We start from the raw sequence: 19,798 nt of genomic DNA on the forward strand, positions 1-19,798 counted from the left end.
GTAAATGCAACGACCCATTGCTAGTATATGAAAATAAAATAACGTGGAAAAATATATTCAAAAAGGAAGGCGAAGGATACCAAAGGGACATTCAAACTCAAAAGTCGAAAATAAACTGACAACGCCATGGCTAAAAAGAAAAAGACAAACAAACAACAGTACACAACTAAAGACTGTGCAACACGAACCCCACCAAAAACTAGGGGTGATCTCGGGTGCTCCGGTAGGGTAAGCAGATCCTGATCCATATGTGGCATCCGTCGTGTTGCTCATGTTAGTACAAACCCGGTGATAAGTATAATTCGGTAGGTAACATTCGGGGAAAGGGGGACGGGATTGTAGTTACGACAATTGGAACATATCCGTTGTCATCTTTGAAACGGATATTCCATAACGGTCAACCAACTCGTGATGGCGTCCGTAAAATTTTCGAAGGGACCATTTCAACTTCACCACTTGGAACTCTTGGTTTAATAGCTTCCTGGTGAGCAGCAACTCTCTATCAAGGAAATCATGATAGAAAATACAAGCCCTGGTTCACAAAAAGAACACTGTTGTGCTTTTATAACTAAACTAAAATTCAAAGAGACAAAAGACATCTTGTTGATCTACAAAGACAAAAAATTCATTGACTTAAGAAAGAGGATCCATTCCCAAGAGATATCTCAAGGAAAGACAAAACTGCCGCGCGCAAGACCAGAAGATCTAGAAACCAAGATTGTCTTGGACAAGCCGGAGCAATAACAATCGTCTTGCAACCATACTCTCTTATCTTAGGCACAACACTGTGAAGAAGACGAAAAGACAGAAAGACGAAATAACACATTTGATTTGGAATTTTAGATCAAGGGATGATCCTATTTCAATATAGCATGAACAACTATTGGATGTGACTCCCAATATGTACTACTATTCACAGGAACATGAAATAAGATAAGGCATACGTTACCATATTATGATTGCTGACAATACAACCGAAGAATTCTATTTTATTCTATTAGATTCTATTCTAGAACAATAACGTCCATAAAAAAATCAGAAACCCCACCAGCTATAAAAATTGAGCTCAGTGGCGGATCCAGACATTTTCATAAGAGGGGGCCCACTGACTGCCTAAGAGGGGGCCGCTCCAGTCATGCTTCAGTGATTCCCTATATAATCAACCAAATTTTTCCCACAAAGCCCCCTCCCCCCACCTAAATCCGCCTCTGGAGCTGATTGTGCTGATGAAAAAAAAACGATTAAAACTTTCTTCCCTTGGGAAAAACTAGACCAATGCATTTTTAATAGTGTTCCCCTAGAAATGAAATGTTGGTCTTAAACAAACTCTGTCGTACTTTTAGAAACTAGACAACAAATCTTGATCGTTAGATGGTTTTTAGGTGTCAGATATACATTTTATAAATAGGAGTTGTTCTATTTTGTTGCCTATATAAATATGAGTTGTTCTATTCTGTTGCCTATAAATAGGAGTTGTTCTATTCTGCTACCCTATATGCAAATTTACTGGGTTTCTTCGTTGGTAAAAGGAATCTTTCTTTGCAAGTAAAGAATTACCGTTGTCCAATTCCATGTATTTTACCTTTAAAATTCATTTATACATCACAAGAAAGTGGACCCTACACCAATACAGTACATTTGCATACATACTAATCTTTTGCATATATACTAATCTTTAAATTATGTTTAAAGTTGAAATTTCCTAAAAGTATTACAGACATGTTCTATCGCGATTGACAAAACCTAGGAGATAAACGTACATGTCTTCCATAATAGCAACTGCCTGATATTTTGTGAAATAACTCTATATGGTGATGCATCGTACTATTAAAGGGTAAAATAAGTCATATTCTGGTACGGCGAACAAGAGTAGTTCAAAAGCTACTAGGAATTTAAAAAAATTGGCTCCTTTAACCGTAAGAAGCTGCCAATATACTTTAAATATGACTCTCTATATATAAATATATATACAGGCTCGCTACTGTAGGCGAGTCCATCTTTACCGACATAAAAATGTAGTTTGGGAGCAAGTCATGAAATTTGGTCGACTGGGAACAGCAAGTGGTAGGATATGTCTGGAACCATCGATGGTTTTGTCTACTATACAGATCATACAGTAGCAACTAGGGGTGTCAACTCGGTGAACAATTACTAATCGAGTACTCGTTGGTTTTTTTCCGAGCGATACTCGAGTACTCACTCGGGAATATATCTATAACACGGAAACACAACTATACATAATTTACATTCTGTGGTTTGTTGTACAATGGACGAAACCCCATCTACATAAGTATCTGGGACAAGGAATTACACACCATAACTAATAGCTCATTACTTACCAGTACTGATTAAGAATCTAATCAATATGATTTAATGAATACCTATTTAAAAATTATAACAATGAAAAACTATATCAAACAATAGTATTTGGTAGTCGTTAAGAAAACACATTTAATGTTTACAAAGGCGCAAGGATTAGAAGTTTAACTATTAACTGAGGGGCACCAGAGGATGCAACGAATTTATTTTATTTGGAACATTTCTTGTCAAGTATTATTGGGGACAGTCGGTTTTGCAACTTTGTAAATTACAGTCTTGCAGACGACAATATTTGCTCTGACGATATCGATGTGACGGAATTACTAGGACATGTTTAGTTTAAAGTGTTAGCCTAGGTATTGCCCCCGTATTTTCGGAGGCATATATTTTAAATGACAAGTTAGCACAAGCATTCGAACTGACAAAATGTATTTTATTAACTAGTATGATTAATCAGTGATGCCTATTTAATTTTCCGAAAGAGGTTCTCAAGAAGATCAATTTTATATAAAGAAGATAGCAATATTCTAACAAAAAAAAAAAACGATTAGTCGAGTATTGTTTTGGTATTCGATACTCGGTACTACCGAGCGATACTCGAATACTCGAGTACTCGTTGACATCCCTAGTAGCAACAGATATACATAGCTGTAAGTAACAGGCAAACCACTATTTTTCAATTTCACCTGATTGATAGTCGTTTTTGAGAATCACCGAGATTTTGTACTACTGTCACTGCTGAACAGATGATACATCTATCTATATAACCGGTATATATATACATAGATATAAGAAGATGTGGTATGAGTGCCAATGAGACAACTCTCCATCCAAGTCAAAATTTATAAAAGTAAACCATTATAGGTCACAGTACGGTCTTCAACACGGAGCCTTGGCTCACACCGAACAGTGAGCTATAAAGGGCCCCAAAAAATTACTAGTGTAAAACCATTCAAACGGGAAAACCAACGGTCTAATCTATATAAAAAACGAGAAACGAGTAACACTTATGAACCACATCAACAAACGACAACTACTGAACATCAGATTCCTGACTTAGGACAGGTGCAAACAAATGCAGCGGGTTTAAACGTTTTAATGGTACCAAACCTTCACCCTTTTTCTGAAACAATAGTGTAACATCACAACATAGAAAGATACACTATAAAATATCAACTGAAATAGCTTAACTCAATCAAAGGACATCTTAACACCATTGAACATACACTGAACAAATAAATTTGACCTATGACACAATGTAAATACAAAATAAATTAACTAAGGGAAGAATAATAAAAGTAACAAATTATATCGGTAAGAAATGTTAAACAATTAAAGAAAACAATATGCTCGAACAAAAATACCATCCATTTGCAATAACTTTAAACACAGGTAAATGAAAATAATTTTGTTGTTAGGTATACGTGTACAGTACCAATAGAGAAAGGAAATATTTTTACAAAATAAATAATTTAGAATACAAAATAAATAAACTAAGGGAAGAATAATAAAAGTAACATGTTATATAGGTAAGAAATGTTAAACAATAAAAGAAAAACAATATGCTCGAACAAAAATACCATCCATTTGCAAAAACTTTAAACACAGGTAAATGAAAATAATTTTGTTGTTAGGTATACGTGTACAGTACCAATAGAGAAAGGAAATACTTTTACAAAATAAATAATTCTGATGTTCATAGTACGAAGTAAAAATTTATAGTTATACCAAACACTTATCAAAGCTGGTATATAGACCAGATATAACCATGAATAACATTAAATAACAAAAAAGCAATACAATTAGTATCAACAGGTCAAATAAACAAGAAAGTACGATTTGAGAGTACTCGCAGTTACTGACAGCTAGTTAAAAGCCAAAACAATTAATTATAAAAAATCATGCATCAGAGTCTAAAATCAACTAAAACACATCCCAGGGATTTAGTATTTTAACGTCATGGACAGTCAAAGAAGACATGACTAGTGCAATGCCAAAAATAAATGTATCGACAGACAGTAGGATAGTTAGGAGTTTAACCTCTTTATAGATCTAAACGAACGTGGGTGTGTCTTTATACATCCCACTTGAAAAAAATACAAATTTAGTTATGTTTTAATTTGCTGATGACAAAATCGATATTAGTGCCAATGTAAACTATATTCAAAGATCTAATTACAACATTGGTAAGATAACCTTTACTAATGAGCCTGTTTAAAGGTTCGATGAGTTTACACGGATCACATAGTGATTTCCGCGCTTTAAGTACAATATTACCGTAAAATTTATGTATATATTCAATACAAATACTCAAATACAACCATTGCAAAGTAAATGTCCACATTTCGAGAAATCTTCCTTGTGATTAAAATGCTGTTATTGGCACTGAAACCAGGAAAAGACGAAGATAGACTTGAAGCATGCTCTACACCTCTAATGGATTGAGTGTATTTTTCTGGTTCATTTAACCAGTCGCATGTGGACTATAATCTTAATTTATGATGGTATTTAAATATGCTACTACAGAGGTCGGTCAATTTAAGACATATCCAATCGTATCAGATACGTAGACGTATACTTATTTGTGGATATACTAATATGTAATATTAGCACGATTGTGTATAATTTGATGTACTTGTTTTAGAGAATCAAAATTGGGTTCGTTGGGGCAGCAACTGATTAATTTGAATCTCGTTTATTTTTAAATGCCTAACTTAGATTTCGGACCACAGTTGCGAATTGTTTTGCGTCAATTGTATATATCGTACTATCCTGGAGTGAAATATCGTGTATAGGAGCGGCACTTCCGAGGTACGTGGCATTGATTGGTGTGACAAATGAATGCCCAAGTTTGATTATCTTACATTTGGAACATACTTAATCGAGTGCATCTTATTTGAGCAACACGATATAGAACAAGTTTAGGCAATAAACATGAGATTTTCAAATGGTACGTTTCGAGAATTAAGAGTATACAAGATTTAGAAATAAACGGAAATCAACTCTTTAACTGGAAAGGGAAAAACCATATAACTTGCATGAAAATGCATCTTAAAGGGGAGGCAAGTGTGAAGGTCATCACAAAAAGGAATGTGCGGTAAGTGACGTGTTTGGCATCAAATATTCAAAAAGAAAAGTCCTTCAAGTTGACAAATATGCATTTGAGAAAGTGAAATAAAAGGATTTTGTAGAACTTTGCTAATGAAACGAATATATTGTACTCATAAAACCTGACATGAATAGTACGTACGACGTTTTTAATTATTGCACATTAAGTCAGGCATAATTTAGATTACTTTTTTCTGTATTACATTTGATGATTTTACACTATCTTTGTACAATTGCCCCATTGTCGTTCTTTTTCACAAGGCAATAATCATTTGATAAGGTTAATTAAAAAATCAAGTGAAACGTAATAGTCGATTTGTTAAAATGAAAAAAATGACAACAAATCACTCTTGATCGCTATTGTGAATATTTCAAACAGCTCAAAAGTTTATTTTATTTTCTTAGAATATAGCAAAGTACTCTCGACCAATGAAATTGTAGGATTGGATGCCTCTTAATTGTGAAGAATGAATGTAAATCATGTTCTTAGTAAGGAATTATCCTATTATTTGGGCCTATTTACAGTTCAAAACAAAGAGTTTCTATAAATGAGTTACAACTGCCCCGAAGCACATTTATCAGATTGAAAGGATTTATCACACAGTGATTGAAACTGACTAAAAGTTGATTTGTGAAACAAACAAAAAACTCAAAATAAGTTGAAGTTTACTGGTGCAGTAAAATTGGTACCGTGAATCTTATTATGAAAATATTATTAACTTCAAATTACTATAAAATTAAACAATACCAAAGCAATGCAAAAAAAAAAGAAAAAAATCTTTCAGATAAAAAAATAACCTAAATCTTTAGCTTTCCAAAAACTTTGATTACTTGATCAGCGGTTGGGGAGAATAGTTATTTCCAATACATGTATTCCGATAAAAAAAAAACAGGAATTAAATTTTGAACATGTATATTAAAAAATTTTAAGGGCATTATTTTTGAACATTTCCCTTACATAATAAAACAGTATTTGATGTAAAAAGCCGGACCAAATTATTGGCTGTGAAATAAAATTTAGTTGTAACTCAAATGTATTAATTGATTTAAATGTAAATAAAAAAAAGGATAATTCCTCACTAAAATATTACATGATTTACATTCATACTCACAATCAGGAAACATACAATTCCTACCTTTTCTTTCTACTGTTGTGTCACCTAATATCTATAACGCATTTTTTAAAAAAAATATTTCCCAAATGATAAGAAAGTCCTCACATCACTAAAACTAATCCATAAATGACATGCCGAAAAAGGAAGTCATGCATCAATTATAAACATTGCACTAACAACGAAACTAATTCTTGAATAGATCATTTGAGCCTTGAGCACTTTACAATATTCTAAGTTTGTAAGAGAATGATAATCCCTTACTTCATGATAAGTACTCGCTAACGCTCGTACTTATTCATGAAGAAAGGGATTATCATTCTCTTACATATACGTATTCTGCATTTGAGTGTTTACTCTAATGTGGTATTCAAACGATTCTTTTCATGCATTTGATGGTTACTTGATAGTAAAATACACATATCCCTTTGAAAAAATAATTCAAAAGATGGAGAATATACCGAGGGGGAACCAAGTAATATAAGTAGATGAAAAACAGTCAATACTTTGGCTACAGAGATAACAAAACGACGAAACCAAACAAAACTTAAGTTTGAGCAGCACAAACCTAACCAAGTATCAGGGGTGCTCCGGAGGAATTAGCAGTTCCTTCTCATATTTTTTCCACTTGCCATGCTACTCTTGTTAAAATACGTTGATGTTTCTATCATATGATTACGCATCACACAATAGCGATTTGGTGAATGTCTCTTGTCTATCCCTAAGATACGACCAAATTCGCAAACCATCTCTACATGTAAATTCTGTAATCTTAACAAATGGCCGTAGGGGCCTATATGTAAGTTCGATGTGCAAATATTCTTGAAATAGGCATGCACTGACTTCCAGGCTTGAAATGAGAAGAATACAGAAACATGTAAACATAGTACAAAATTTATATGAACGTAACCATCTTACATTAAAATAAATAAAAGCACCTGCGTACATTAGATAGTTTAAAAACCCAAATTGAAACTCGTTTTAATAAAACAAGGTCGCTATCAGAAATACAGCTGTTCCCGGTATTTTCACAGAACCTTTTCTCCCATTGGTCCTTGAAAAATGATAACTGATATTAAATTGACTTCATTAAAAATGGAATTTGTATTAAATGATTGACTCTGGAATTACATTTCCTGTAATCTCTCGTCTGTGTCAACACCTACAATGTTTTACAATTTTTTACATAATAAAATTTGTTATCTCTCATTATGTAAACCTTTAGGTGTGTGTACAAACATTTATCACAGATTTTGTAGACAACTGTTTATCTCTCAACTTATCTTTTCATGCTAACTACCTACATCAACATATTAGGATAGAAAACAATCTTCCAGAATAATGTTTTACAATGCAAAGGTTGGTTTTTATAAAAAAAATTGGGGTGGTCCAATTCAATAGACTTGTTTAAAAACGTTCATGGAATAGAAATCCAGTAAATGTTTCAGAAGTTGGATCCTATTTTTTGCCCTTTTGGCTTCGCTTCATTATTAAATTTTCTTTAATTAATCATTATTCATAAGCCTGTTTGTTGTGTTTTCACCATAAGTAATGAAGGTCTTTCCCCTACGTTGGGAAAGATCTTTTTGTTTTTCTAATTTATATTTTTGCTATTACTTCTCTTTTCTGATGGAATTCTCACCAAACTATCTATAGCTTTACTTGAATTTGTTGAGATAAAACGAAAACTTCAATAACCAAATTTCTCCTCATTCCTATATACTTTACCAAGCTAACCACATTCACCACCGTATGGTAGTGCGACTCTTTTGACAATATTCAAAGGTGATTTGAATGTTATATGTACTATTAAAATGCATCTGGGTCATTTTTCTTCGCTCAGAAGGAAAAGTAAAATAAGGTATTAGTGGCCTACATATGTAAGACCTGTTGTCAATATCAAAGTTTTCTTTGACCAAAAAAGTCAAAGCTTTTGCAGGATGTTTGATAGTGACAACTGCATGTCATAGAAAACTTTGATGGAATTTCACGGAATAGAATTTAATCTAACTTTTCTTGATACTAAAATGAATTTGTCGAGTATTAGCCAAACATAACACAACGAGAGTGCTATGCAATCATTTTTGAGACGTTTATTGGAGTTTTTTATTTTCTTTGCTTACATTGAACTCCCGCTTTTGCTTTGACCCAAGTTTTTTAAATGAAAAACTTTGATAGTGACAACAGATAGATGACTTTGACGAAGTTTTTTTTACTAAAAGCTATGCAAGGACTTCACTAAATCCAAATATATAAAACAGCCTTCGTGTATTTGATCAAACAATTAAACTTATTTTTCTGATCACATTAAAATCACATTAAAATTTAAAAACGCAACAGTAGATCTTACTTAACCTGTGCTGCCTTCAGAAAAAAAAACCACATTAATTTAAATTGGAGAAAATAGCAACTGATTCAAGTTGTCACCTTTCGAAACTTTGATGATTCCTTCTTGACATCACAAAGTGTATGATCAGACACACTGTCATAAACTCGAAAATGAGGGTTCATTCGTTAAGTTTATTTACAATTACTTTAAATGGAAGCATATTTGATGTAAACAATTGCTACATGGATAAAAAAAAATCTCGTCATCGCATGGATCTATTCATTTCTTACATAAGCATGAAAGGGGTTGACATTTTAGGAACTGCGAGAAATTGTAGATTTTAAAAGAGATGCAAAAGGTACCAAATGGACACGCAAATTCACAAGTCGAAAATAAATTACGGACTACGCCTTTGCAAAAAACGGAAAAGACCAAAAGACAAACAACAATATACAAAACACAACATAGAAAACTAAAGACTGACCAACACGAACTTAAATTTTGATACAAAATAAGTGCTGTATCCGTACTATGAAGATCAGTTGAGACTCCATATGCATGCACAACTTTGCTGATAGAAAGCTGTGTGACTATAACGTCATCAAAACAAATTTTGGGTCGTGAAAGAGATCCCGAGCTGAGGAGAAATTTGATAATTCATAACATAGAATAGGGTTTGAACAAGATTGTTACCGGATTATGTCTCGGGTGCACCTCATGATGATGTTATTGATGGTGAAAAATATATTTTCTTTTTGTGCACATCATTTCAAAATAAGAGAAACTCCATGTTTTCAAAGATTAACTCACTCTGTCCGAACTTTAAGCACTTGATTCCTTGCCAGAAATTGATCTGTCTGTTTCATGTAGAGAAAGTGGATATACCAATATTTGTCTGTGATTTGATTGATGAAGGCAAAACATAGATATATCTAGCTTCTATTTACTAGTCACGAGCATGACATGGTGGTTTCTATGTACATATGATAACAGTATGTCCTTTTGTTTGTAGTTCAGACGAATAAGGATTACTCTCATATATATGTATGTTTGTTCTAGTTATATTATGTGCGCTTGGACGTGTCATTTAGCATCGCCTCTTGGTGTCTCTTGTAACTTAAAGGATGACATACAAGTTATGTGCATTTCTTTAAAAAAATAATAAACAAGATTACTATCGTCTATCCACATTTACAAGTATTTTGCGGTTCTTTCAACCACCTTGCTATGCATCACCATCATTGTCGGCCTTCTGGAGTTATATATGCCACCGAATGGCATCTTTAACATCGGTGTATATTTAGAGAGAGGTTAAACATGTCCAAACTGTTTTTACTTTGTATCTTATTGTTGCTGTCTAAAAATGTCTGATATTGTACTCTGCTCTTTGTGACCCAATTTACTGTAAAATAAACATATTCTTCTTTATTCTTTTTTTCTCTCTACATTTTCTTAATATTTACAGAAAGTCCAGGTTCACTGACACTTTCTGAACAACCAGAGATAAGCGATTCTGTACCTTCAAGATGTTGGAATTTCACTTATGGAGACCCGTCTAAAATGGAATTTTTCAGTCCAAACTTTCCAAGTAATTATTCTATAAACCTGAATTGTGCCCGTTATATTGAAGGTAAGTTTTATGTATACATGTCAATGTTTCATATTCATGGGTTCCATGGATTCGTTTTTCAACTTATACATAGATATATAGGAAGATGTGGTATGAGTGCCAATGAGACAACTCTCCATCCAAGTTACAATTTATAAAAGTAAACCATTATAGGTCAAGGTACGGCCTCCAACACGGAGCATTGGCTCACACCGAACAGCAAGCTATAAAGGGCCCCAAAAAAACGCATGATTCATGTTCATTCGATCTATTAATAATTTGAACTATATTTAAGTTTTGATATTTCAAAATTGTTTTCTGTCCCTTCCATGCAGCAGTGACACTGACTTAATCCATATGAAAATGAAAATTTGTATACATTGGTCAGTTTTATTGTATTTTTTCTCCCAGAGCTCTTATTCAAACTCGCAATATTTATCTGTCCCTTCTTTTTAAACACTGATTGCAATGTCGTTCATCTCAGTTGTCTTCTCAACTAAGCATAGATACACTGTATGGATACTTCAAGGAAGGGAGATTTTGTTAACTTTGAGAGAACTTTGTATTTTATTCAATAATGTTGATTTACTTTCAATATATGATATAAGTTTGATGATTTTTATGACTTCATTAATTGGAAGCAATCCATAGTTCCGTTTTATTAGGAGTAAAGCCAAGGTATATTTATGGTGATGATACAATAATAATAGCCCTTTTTTTTATAACTGTCAGCTAAACATAAGTTCATAAATACATTTTCATAAAAATCAAAATAAAAATCAGACCAAACTAGTGAATCTTCTGTTTGTTGTCAGTAAACCCAAGGAAGACAGGTAAATGAAACAAAGATAAAGATATATCTAAATCATGATGAATAACTTTACGACTATGTTTGACGTATTTGATGAATTGCAGCTAATATACATTAGCAGTACTCATTTGAACTTTCTTTTTCTTTTAACATATAATGGAAGTATTGACCTTTATTTCATAGATGAGTCCTATGCTTAGTGATTATTAGTTAAAAAAGTCGAAAATTTCGGATTTGATTAATTGCGTTTTCAGTTCATAAAAGATTCCGATTCTTTTCACTCCCGGGCATGTTTGTAAATATACATCGAATCGCAATATTTCAACTGACATCACTATACTTCATGTCCATATTGAAGAAGACAAAATGTATGCGGTATTACTTATTTTTGTATAAAAGAAAGAAGAAACATTTAACTATAATGGCTACCCTGGTGCGGGTAAGAGGGTAATGAAGTCTAAAATTAGATGATGTGATATGAAACCTGTCACAATATAAAAATAAGAAGATGTGGTATGATTGCCAATGAAACAACTCTCCATAAGAGACCAAATGACACCGAAACTAACAACTATAGGTCACCGCATGGCCTTCAACAATGAGCAAAGCCCATACCGCATAGTCAGATATAAAACAATGCTCCTCATAATGATTTCAAATTGAAATATTGTTGACCTACAATGTTTTTGTATGATCTCTAAGATTGCAACGTTACCACTGATGCTTGAATATGAGGTAAGGGCGTATGAAACGTGGCGGTTAACATATGCTCATTCATATACCAAATATTGACTTGCCTTTCATAGCTATTTGACATATCCACTGGAACTCGAAAATAAAGCAATGTCAAAAGTATCAAAATGTCGAAATCCATGATGGTTTTTGAATGAGCATAGATAATATGTTTTAATCTTATAAATATACGTCCAATAAATTATTCTAGTCGATGAATTTTGTGTACACTATTTCAATTAAGCGGAGAAAACATGGTCATTTTATCAATAAGTTCAGATAAATTGTAACATTTGATACCTTTTAGCTGATGTGCATACCAGATGCAGGGTGAAATATTTTTTACGTAATGGAGCATTTGGTAAATCTTGCTAGACCTGTAGTTACGACTGTTTCAAAAGTCTGAATCCGAAGATATCTTAGCAACCACGATCCATGACTTACTAAAGTCTGATTTGACTGCCACGTGACTAAGCCAGGTGCTCACAGTATATTGTTAATTTTAAAACAATTTTTAAACCCCAAGTGTATCTTACTGTTGAAATAATTTCATTAAAATCAGAGGAGATAAGAATAAAATCAAGGAAAACCACTCGCATATCTTTCATCAGTCCATGGGGAAGTGTGGACAGATGTTTTCGTTCTTTGTCAGTTGAAATGATTATACTTTCACAAGATGTTTAAGATGAAAATCAAACGATTAGGGTTGATTTGCAAAACAAATATATAACACACACTTTAACAAGATTCGATTTTTTTGTTGAAACACCAGTAATACCCATCTCTTATTACATAATTTATATATCATTAGCTTTGGTTTACTGATCCAAACTCTAAAGAATATATCCCTTTCAATTCATATTTTAGAATTCACATTCGAGTATGTTAGCATATAGTTTAAATGAGATTCTTCCATAATATTGTTTTAAGACACTAGTTTTCTCCCTCAAACAGCTTGATGACCAATGTCAAGAATGTCCGCCCTCTTATCCAGTTGTCAAATTTTATTTATCTATACATAAAAAAAAAGAATCTTATATATGTAGTCAGGTATCAAAGCAGGGTTGAATGCATATATGACAAAATCGTGAAATACAAATACGTAAAACATGTCATGCACATTTCATGCATATTTCATGCTTTTGAAACGTGACATACACATTTCATGCACATTTCATGCTATTGAAACATTCCATGCACATTTCATGTTATTCTGTATATAGTCATTGTGTTAACGTTAAAAACGGGGATTATTCAGTTATTCAAAGCTGGTAACGTTCAAATCAAAAGGTGTGTTTAAACAGTTAAAGTTGCCATGTCACATAAGAATAACATAAGTTCTAGTAAGCTTTTATAACCGATAAATACTTACACATACATGACATACTCAATGAAAACAAAATACACTGATGATGCATAAAGGACATAAAAATAAGAAAAGAACAAGAATGCACACTTTATGCATGCATGAAGCTAAAAGTCTATAAGCAGCAATACCATAAATCATTAAATCAGCAGCATAAAACACTATAAAGCACAGCAAACACATGGATGACATTACAGCGAAAGTACAATATAAACAGCTCTACAATATAAAGCTTCCAACATAAAATATAAAAACACATTACAATATAGTAGTCACAGTTGATTTTGGACAACTGTATGTTTCCCCCTCATAAATCCATTTGAGCACTTCAATTTAACAACGACTTTAGTATAAAAGTCCTTTTATTGTCAATTTTAACAGCATTAAATATAAGATATTCATGTAGTATATGTTGACCTTAGCCCGTAAGCGCGTCTGTTTTGCACAGAACTGCACATTTAAAATCATTGTATTTTAATATTACACTAATATTAAACATTGTATTCTTGAAGTGTATTGTTTGCATACGTGTATGGTGTTATAACTGAATTATGATTGTATCATTGTTATTACCCTGGCGGACCTTAACTAGAAAAACACACGAAGATCTGAATTATTTTTTTGACTTTGGCAAGTAGTGAGGTTGCATAAAAATTATTCTGTGTAATCAAACTGATAAACAGGAGTCCTACTCAAGAATCAAAGAACATTCAAACCACGCGAATTGTTTACATTAGTCAAATAAATAAAATGTCGGATGAAAATTGTTAAGAGATTACCTGATTTTTTGGTTAAATAATCGAATGTTGTTCTTTCACATTTATCTTAATCTGTTAATTCTAAGTTTAAAATAATTGAACCTACGCGTGCCGGAAACTTCAAATGTAAACAGGAGTCTGGTTTTGCATTGTAGGTGGTCATTTTCTTCGTTGAATTTTGAAATCCAAAATCTTTCCATTACAAAAGGACCAGGAAAATATTTACTGCATGTATAAGATACTAGGGTGTTAGACCGATTGAGTGTATCTTATTTACACCAATATATTGTTGTTAACTTACAACAGGATAGTTATATTTCATTAATTTTGGAAAAGGGTCTTTCAGCAATTTGATCTTATTGTATGGCAAAAACATGATAAATGAAGGATAAAGAAATTATATAATTGTTTTTATGATTTTTTTAATCACCCAAAGAGATGACTGGGTATTGCAAATATTATCATCCATGGATTTCCTCCTGCCCGACAGTCAAGCTCCTTCTAACGTGGAGCAGCTGTTTGTCTATGCTTGGTGCATAAATATGCAGCCACGTCCGGCTGGATTTGAGACGTTGCATCCGCACATTATACCCGTTCTATTTATTCTTAACTTGTTCTCGTCCTAAAAATGCATGAAAGATTTGCAACTGGACATAGAGCTGACAGCAATCAATCAATTAATCATGTTCGAATAAGTTCGCCTCTTCTCATGTCAGATATAAGGGATGCTAAGTTGGACAAGATTATGTTATGATTAGAGGTGACCAAATAAACTTTATGCAGATGATGAACTTCAATACATAGTTAGGTGAATTACTTTTTTTTATTACAAAATTGAAAATTCGTTAGTTAACAATGAAAGCATACTTTTTTTCCTAACAAGTCTTTGCTGATTTTTATCAATCGTTGAAATTGATTATTGTATATACATCATAGCATTAGGCTATCTGATTTAACGTGCCATATCTATATCTTATGATAGATTTATATTCAAACAATCAGCACAACTTTTGCATTTTGTAAAATTTGTTGATAATAATATATGTATTCTTAGCCAAAAGATAAGTATTCCATTCATTTATTCAATATAGAAATATTGCTTTCCCTAAAATATGAACAAGCATATGCACATGTTTTGTTTTTGATTGGAGAGATGATTAGCTGATAATAAAGGGAGTTATTCGGTAATACAAAGATATGAGTTCCCATAAGAGAACGAATCTTCAGTTGTACGTAAATTTCTAAGATAAATTAAGACTCAGTCGATAGCACAAAGAATTTCAATTCTACTGCATTTCGTATAAAAATATGTCGATAGAACAAATAATTACTATAGTAATGCATTCAGTGTAAACAAGTTGATTTCATGAAGAATTTTTTTGAAATAAAATCTCGCCTTGAAAAAGTACAGCATTAAAGGTATTTCGGTTTTTATAGCAAACGATAATTGCAAGATATCATTAAAAATCAGATGTACTTCAAAAGTTTACTCGCGTCAATTAATCGACGTTCTATGTTGTAAAATGCAAGCCTAAAATCATGGTATTACGCAAGTCTGTTGAAACCTCAGAGTTAAGTTAAGTTTTAAAAGAGATGTTTTATAGTTTGCTTAAAAATGAAGACAGGTTTTCTGCTCTTTGGTCGGGTTGTTGTCTCTTTGACACATTCCCCATTTCCATTCTCAATTTTATTAGATTAAATAATAGAATATAACTGCAATTAAAATTCGTGTAACTGGAATTTACCATGAAAAGCGTAATCATTTTTAACAAATATAAAAATAAAAGCTCTATAGTGACCATACAGTGTTTGTGCATGGTACTCATGATAAAAACGCAACAAATAATAGGTAAATGAAATATAACAAACGTATGTCAAATATAAATTATGAACATTAGACGTAAAAAAAAAAATCGAGATGATATTCAATTTCAAAAAACAATGCATATTTCCCACTGAATAATTTTGCATCATTGTTTCTATTTTAGCTCCACCCGGATACAAGATTCATTTGTATTTCTGGGAATGGTTTGAAATCGAGGTCAGTCAAGACTGCAAATTTGATTATTTAGCGGTCCATGATGGCCCATTTAGCTATTCACCAAAGATAGCAAAACTCTGTGGCAATGAATATCCATCCAAAATAATAACATCGTCTACCAGGTTTATGTGGCTACAGTTTGTCAGTGATAAGAATTTGGGAGGAAGAGGATTCAAAGTTACATACACATTTGTAGCACAGAGTGGTATGTATATATATATATATATATATATATGAGTCTAAAAGATTGTGTAACAATACCGATAAATAGATGGAAAACAAAACACTAAAAAGTGTTGAATATCATCGCACAAAGATGGAAAAACTGAACAGATGATATAAATTATACAATAATTGCAAATATTTCGGCTCAACAAATGGCCTTCCTCAGTGTTAAAAGTTTTAACAATACTGATATATAATGTATAAGGTGTAAACATAGATCAATAATAATACAGGTAAGTTTTGGTCGATTGATTTTAATCCAAAATCCTGAATATCATAATATAAACATTAGACTGTAAATTTAATTATTTCTTTCTATTGATTCCATCTGGATGGAGGACACCCAGTGTTTTTATCCAAAACTTCTCCCATTCTCTCTTTGCCTATTTTGCCATGTACAATCCTGTTCGATCACAAGGACCTTCATGTGATCAAAATCTTTCAGATTGTGATCTGGTAACCTGAAGTGTTGGCTGACAGGAATATACGGTTTTTTTGTGAGGTCACTCCTGTGGCCATTAAGGCGTTTGTGAAATGGCTGCATAGATTCACCAACATATTGGAGACCACATATAGGACACTCAAGAACGTAAATCACGTTTGAGCTTTTGCAGTTGACATTGCAGAAGATCTTGTATGTCTTTTCTGTGGTCTTACTGTGAAATGTTGGTGAATGCTGCAATTGGTTGCAACATTTGCAGCGCTTATCCCCACAAGGCTGGCAATTACCTACAGTATGGTTAGGTTTGGAAAGGTCAGCACGGATTAAAATCAATCGACCAAAACTATCCTGTATTATTATTGATCTATGTTTACACCTTATACATTATATATCAGTATTGTTAAAACTTTTAACACTGAGGAAGGCCATTTGTTGAGCCGGAATATTTGCAATTATTGTATAATTTATATCATCTGTTCAGTTTTTCCATCTTTGTGCGATGATATTCAACACTTTTTAGTGTTTTGTTTTCCATCTAGTTATCGGTATTGTTACACAATCTTTTAGACTCATATAATTTTCCCTGTTTGTGTAGTATTGTCAAGTTATAGATGCTTTTAGAGGAATACAATTTAGCCTATGAATGCATGATTGAAATATTATAGTTTTCATAATGTTCCATTCTCGTTTTTTTTTTTTAGTTCATCGAGTTTTTAGTTATTCTGTATTTTATAAAATATGCTCTGGGTGATTTCCCTTATTGAAGTTATTTTCCTTTAATGAAAATTTTACCAATGATTTTTATGTTTGCCTATTATCTTTAAATTGCAAAAATGATCAGCAAGACACGATCTACAAATAAGGTAGATAGCCGAAATCATCAGTTGACTCCTTATCGGAGTAATTGCCCTTTCGACTTTAATGACGATTTTACCATTTTTTTTGCATTTTTGCCAATTATCTTGAAAACTATAACGGATAGATAGAAACTGTAAATACAAGCATGACCAGCAAGACACGATCTACAAATAAGTCAAGTTGCCATTATCGTCAGTTGACTCCTTATGGGAAATAATGTCCTTAAACGACGGGTTATACCCTATTTGTGTTTTGGACAAAAACTATAGAAGGCAGAGAGAAACTATAAACATAAAGAAATGTCAGCAATACAAGATAAACAAAAATGAATTTTTAGTCATGATTTATATTCACGTCTAAAATATTAGAGAGTGTCCATTGTTGAAGACCCACACAGACATAGGTGAGCAACAACGGTCGGAGATTTTGGATACTTTGATTACAAAAGAATCCATTTAATGAACGTTACCTGATTCTTCTAGATGTCAACTAAACTTTTTCAATAAAAAAATCAAAATACATGTAATAGCGATTTCCGTGCTCACGAAACGTGTTTCTGGAATAACCAACTTGTATGCTTGAGAACAAAAGTTTGGAAAGTCACATGCCACAATGTCTCAAATAACAATTAAAAAGGAATTATCTCAGCTTGTGTATATATTCTCAGTAATGAGTATTTCTTAATTCAGTAAGAAACTGTCGATTCCAAAAACAGTTGACGTGTGCCCTCGAGTGAGTACCCCTGATATTGCCGACTTGGTTGTGTACTCATATAAAGCAGAATAAAATCGTTATGAAGACACGATGAAAAGTCGTATAGCACTATTTTATCTATCCACGTGAACAGGAAATTGAGGATGTCGTCTTATCTTGATGATTTATTTTTTAAGTTGGACAATTGTTACTATAGATCTATGGCAAACGTAATGAATATATTTCATTCATTGACAACTTCATATTCTTGAGAAACCCACTTTGTTTTGGTTGAGAGTTCCTGGTGAAAGTAATGCTTTAAAAGCGCTTTGGAATCACGAAATTTATAAAAGTGTTATTATTATTTAGCAACATATCTTGCCCTGCATCACGTGTTCATAGTTGATAAACTAGGCGTAGAGATCGTTTTTGATATATCAATATCACTTACCGACGACTCCACCTAATACCTAATGCACTCCAGCATAGTCATGAAGAAGAACGATTGAAATTAACATGCACCTAGCAAGTCCGTTGTCTCAGTTTCTAAATTAATCATGAAACATTTTGACTATCAAAAACCCCATAGTTAACTATGTAAATCTGACATTAATTACTACTAGTTTTGTTATGGTCCTGGATAAGACACTTACTAGTGGATGTAACTTTGGAATCGTGTGGCGGATGATGCATGCGTAGTATAGGATGCTTATACGCTGTGTATGTACCTGGTCTTACCCTGTTTGGCGATCATGCAATTTCGTTTCTATTAACTCGCATGTACGTCTGTTTTATTCTGGCATACATTATGAGACTTATTGAACTTTGTTTTACTACCTGTATGTATATAAATGGATATTAAGACGCAATTATTATGAGCACATCGTGCAGCTGTTTACTTTATGATGCTTATCATTGTACCATCCTGTAGAATCATTGAAATATTGAATTGAAATGTTTGCCATCGGACGTTTAGCAATAAACAATCAATAAATGATTTAGAAAAAAAACATTTGAATATAATCTGTTCTAACGTACAATTTGGAACTGCGAATCCTACCATGAACAATACTCTATATGCTTTTTGGGAAATTAGAAAACAGAAAATCGAAATGATGTGAGCAGGCCGACAGATTGAAATTTTAACATGCTAGCTCTTATTTTTAGTCCCCTACCGACGAAGTCGAAGGGGACTTTAGGTTTGCACTCTGTCCGTCCGTCCGTCTGTCTGTCCATCTGTCCGTCTGTCCATCCGTCAGTCCGGCAAATCAGCTTTCCACACTTTTTTCTTCGTTCTTGAAGATATTGATTTTATATTTGGTATATAGTTTTATCATGACAAGTTATAGATCAAGTTTGAATTTTGTTCCGGTCTGATGATTTAGTCCAGAGTTA

General features: G+C 32.8%; 1 protein-coding gene across 1 annotated transcript in view; it reads left to right on the top strand.

Moving 5' to 3' along the window:
- The window catches only part of LOC127702737 (neuropilin and tolloid-like protein 2), a 47,714-nt gene that overhangs the window by 14,422 nt on the left and 13,494 nt on the right, over window positions 1-19,798 (top strand). Inside the window, exons 4-5 of the mRNA XM_052207042.1 lie at window positions 10,334-10,498; window positions 16,133-16,390. Coding sequence (XP_052063002.1) covers window positions 10,334-10,498; window positions 16,133-16,390 — 423 coding nt within the window. The remainder of the gene's footprint in view (window positions 1-10,333; window positions 10,499-16,132; window positions 16,391-19,798) is intronic.

Source organism: Mytilus californianus, unplaced genomic scaffold (genome assembly GCF_021869535.1).
Source record: "Mytilus californianus isolate M0D057914Y unplaced genomic scaffold, xbMytCali1.0.p SCAF_5, whole genome shotgun sequence".
In the NCBI taxonomy this organism is placed as follows: Eukaryota; Metazoa; Mollusca; class Bivalvia; order Mytilida; family Mytilidae; genus Mytilus; species Mytilus californianus.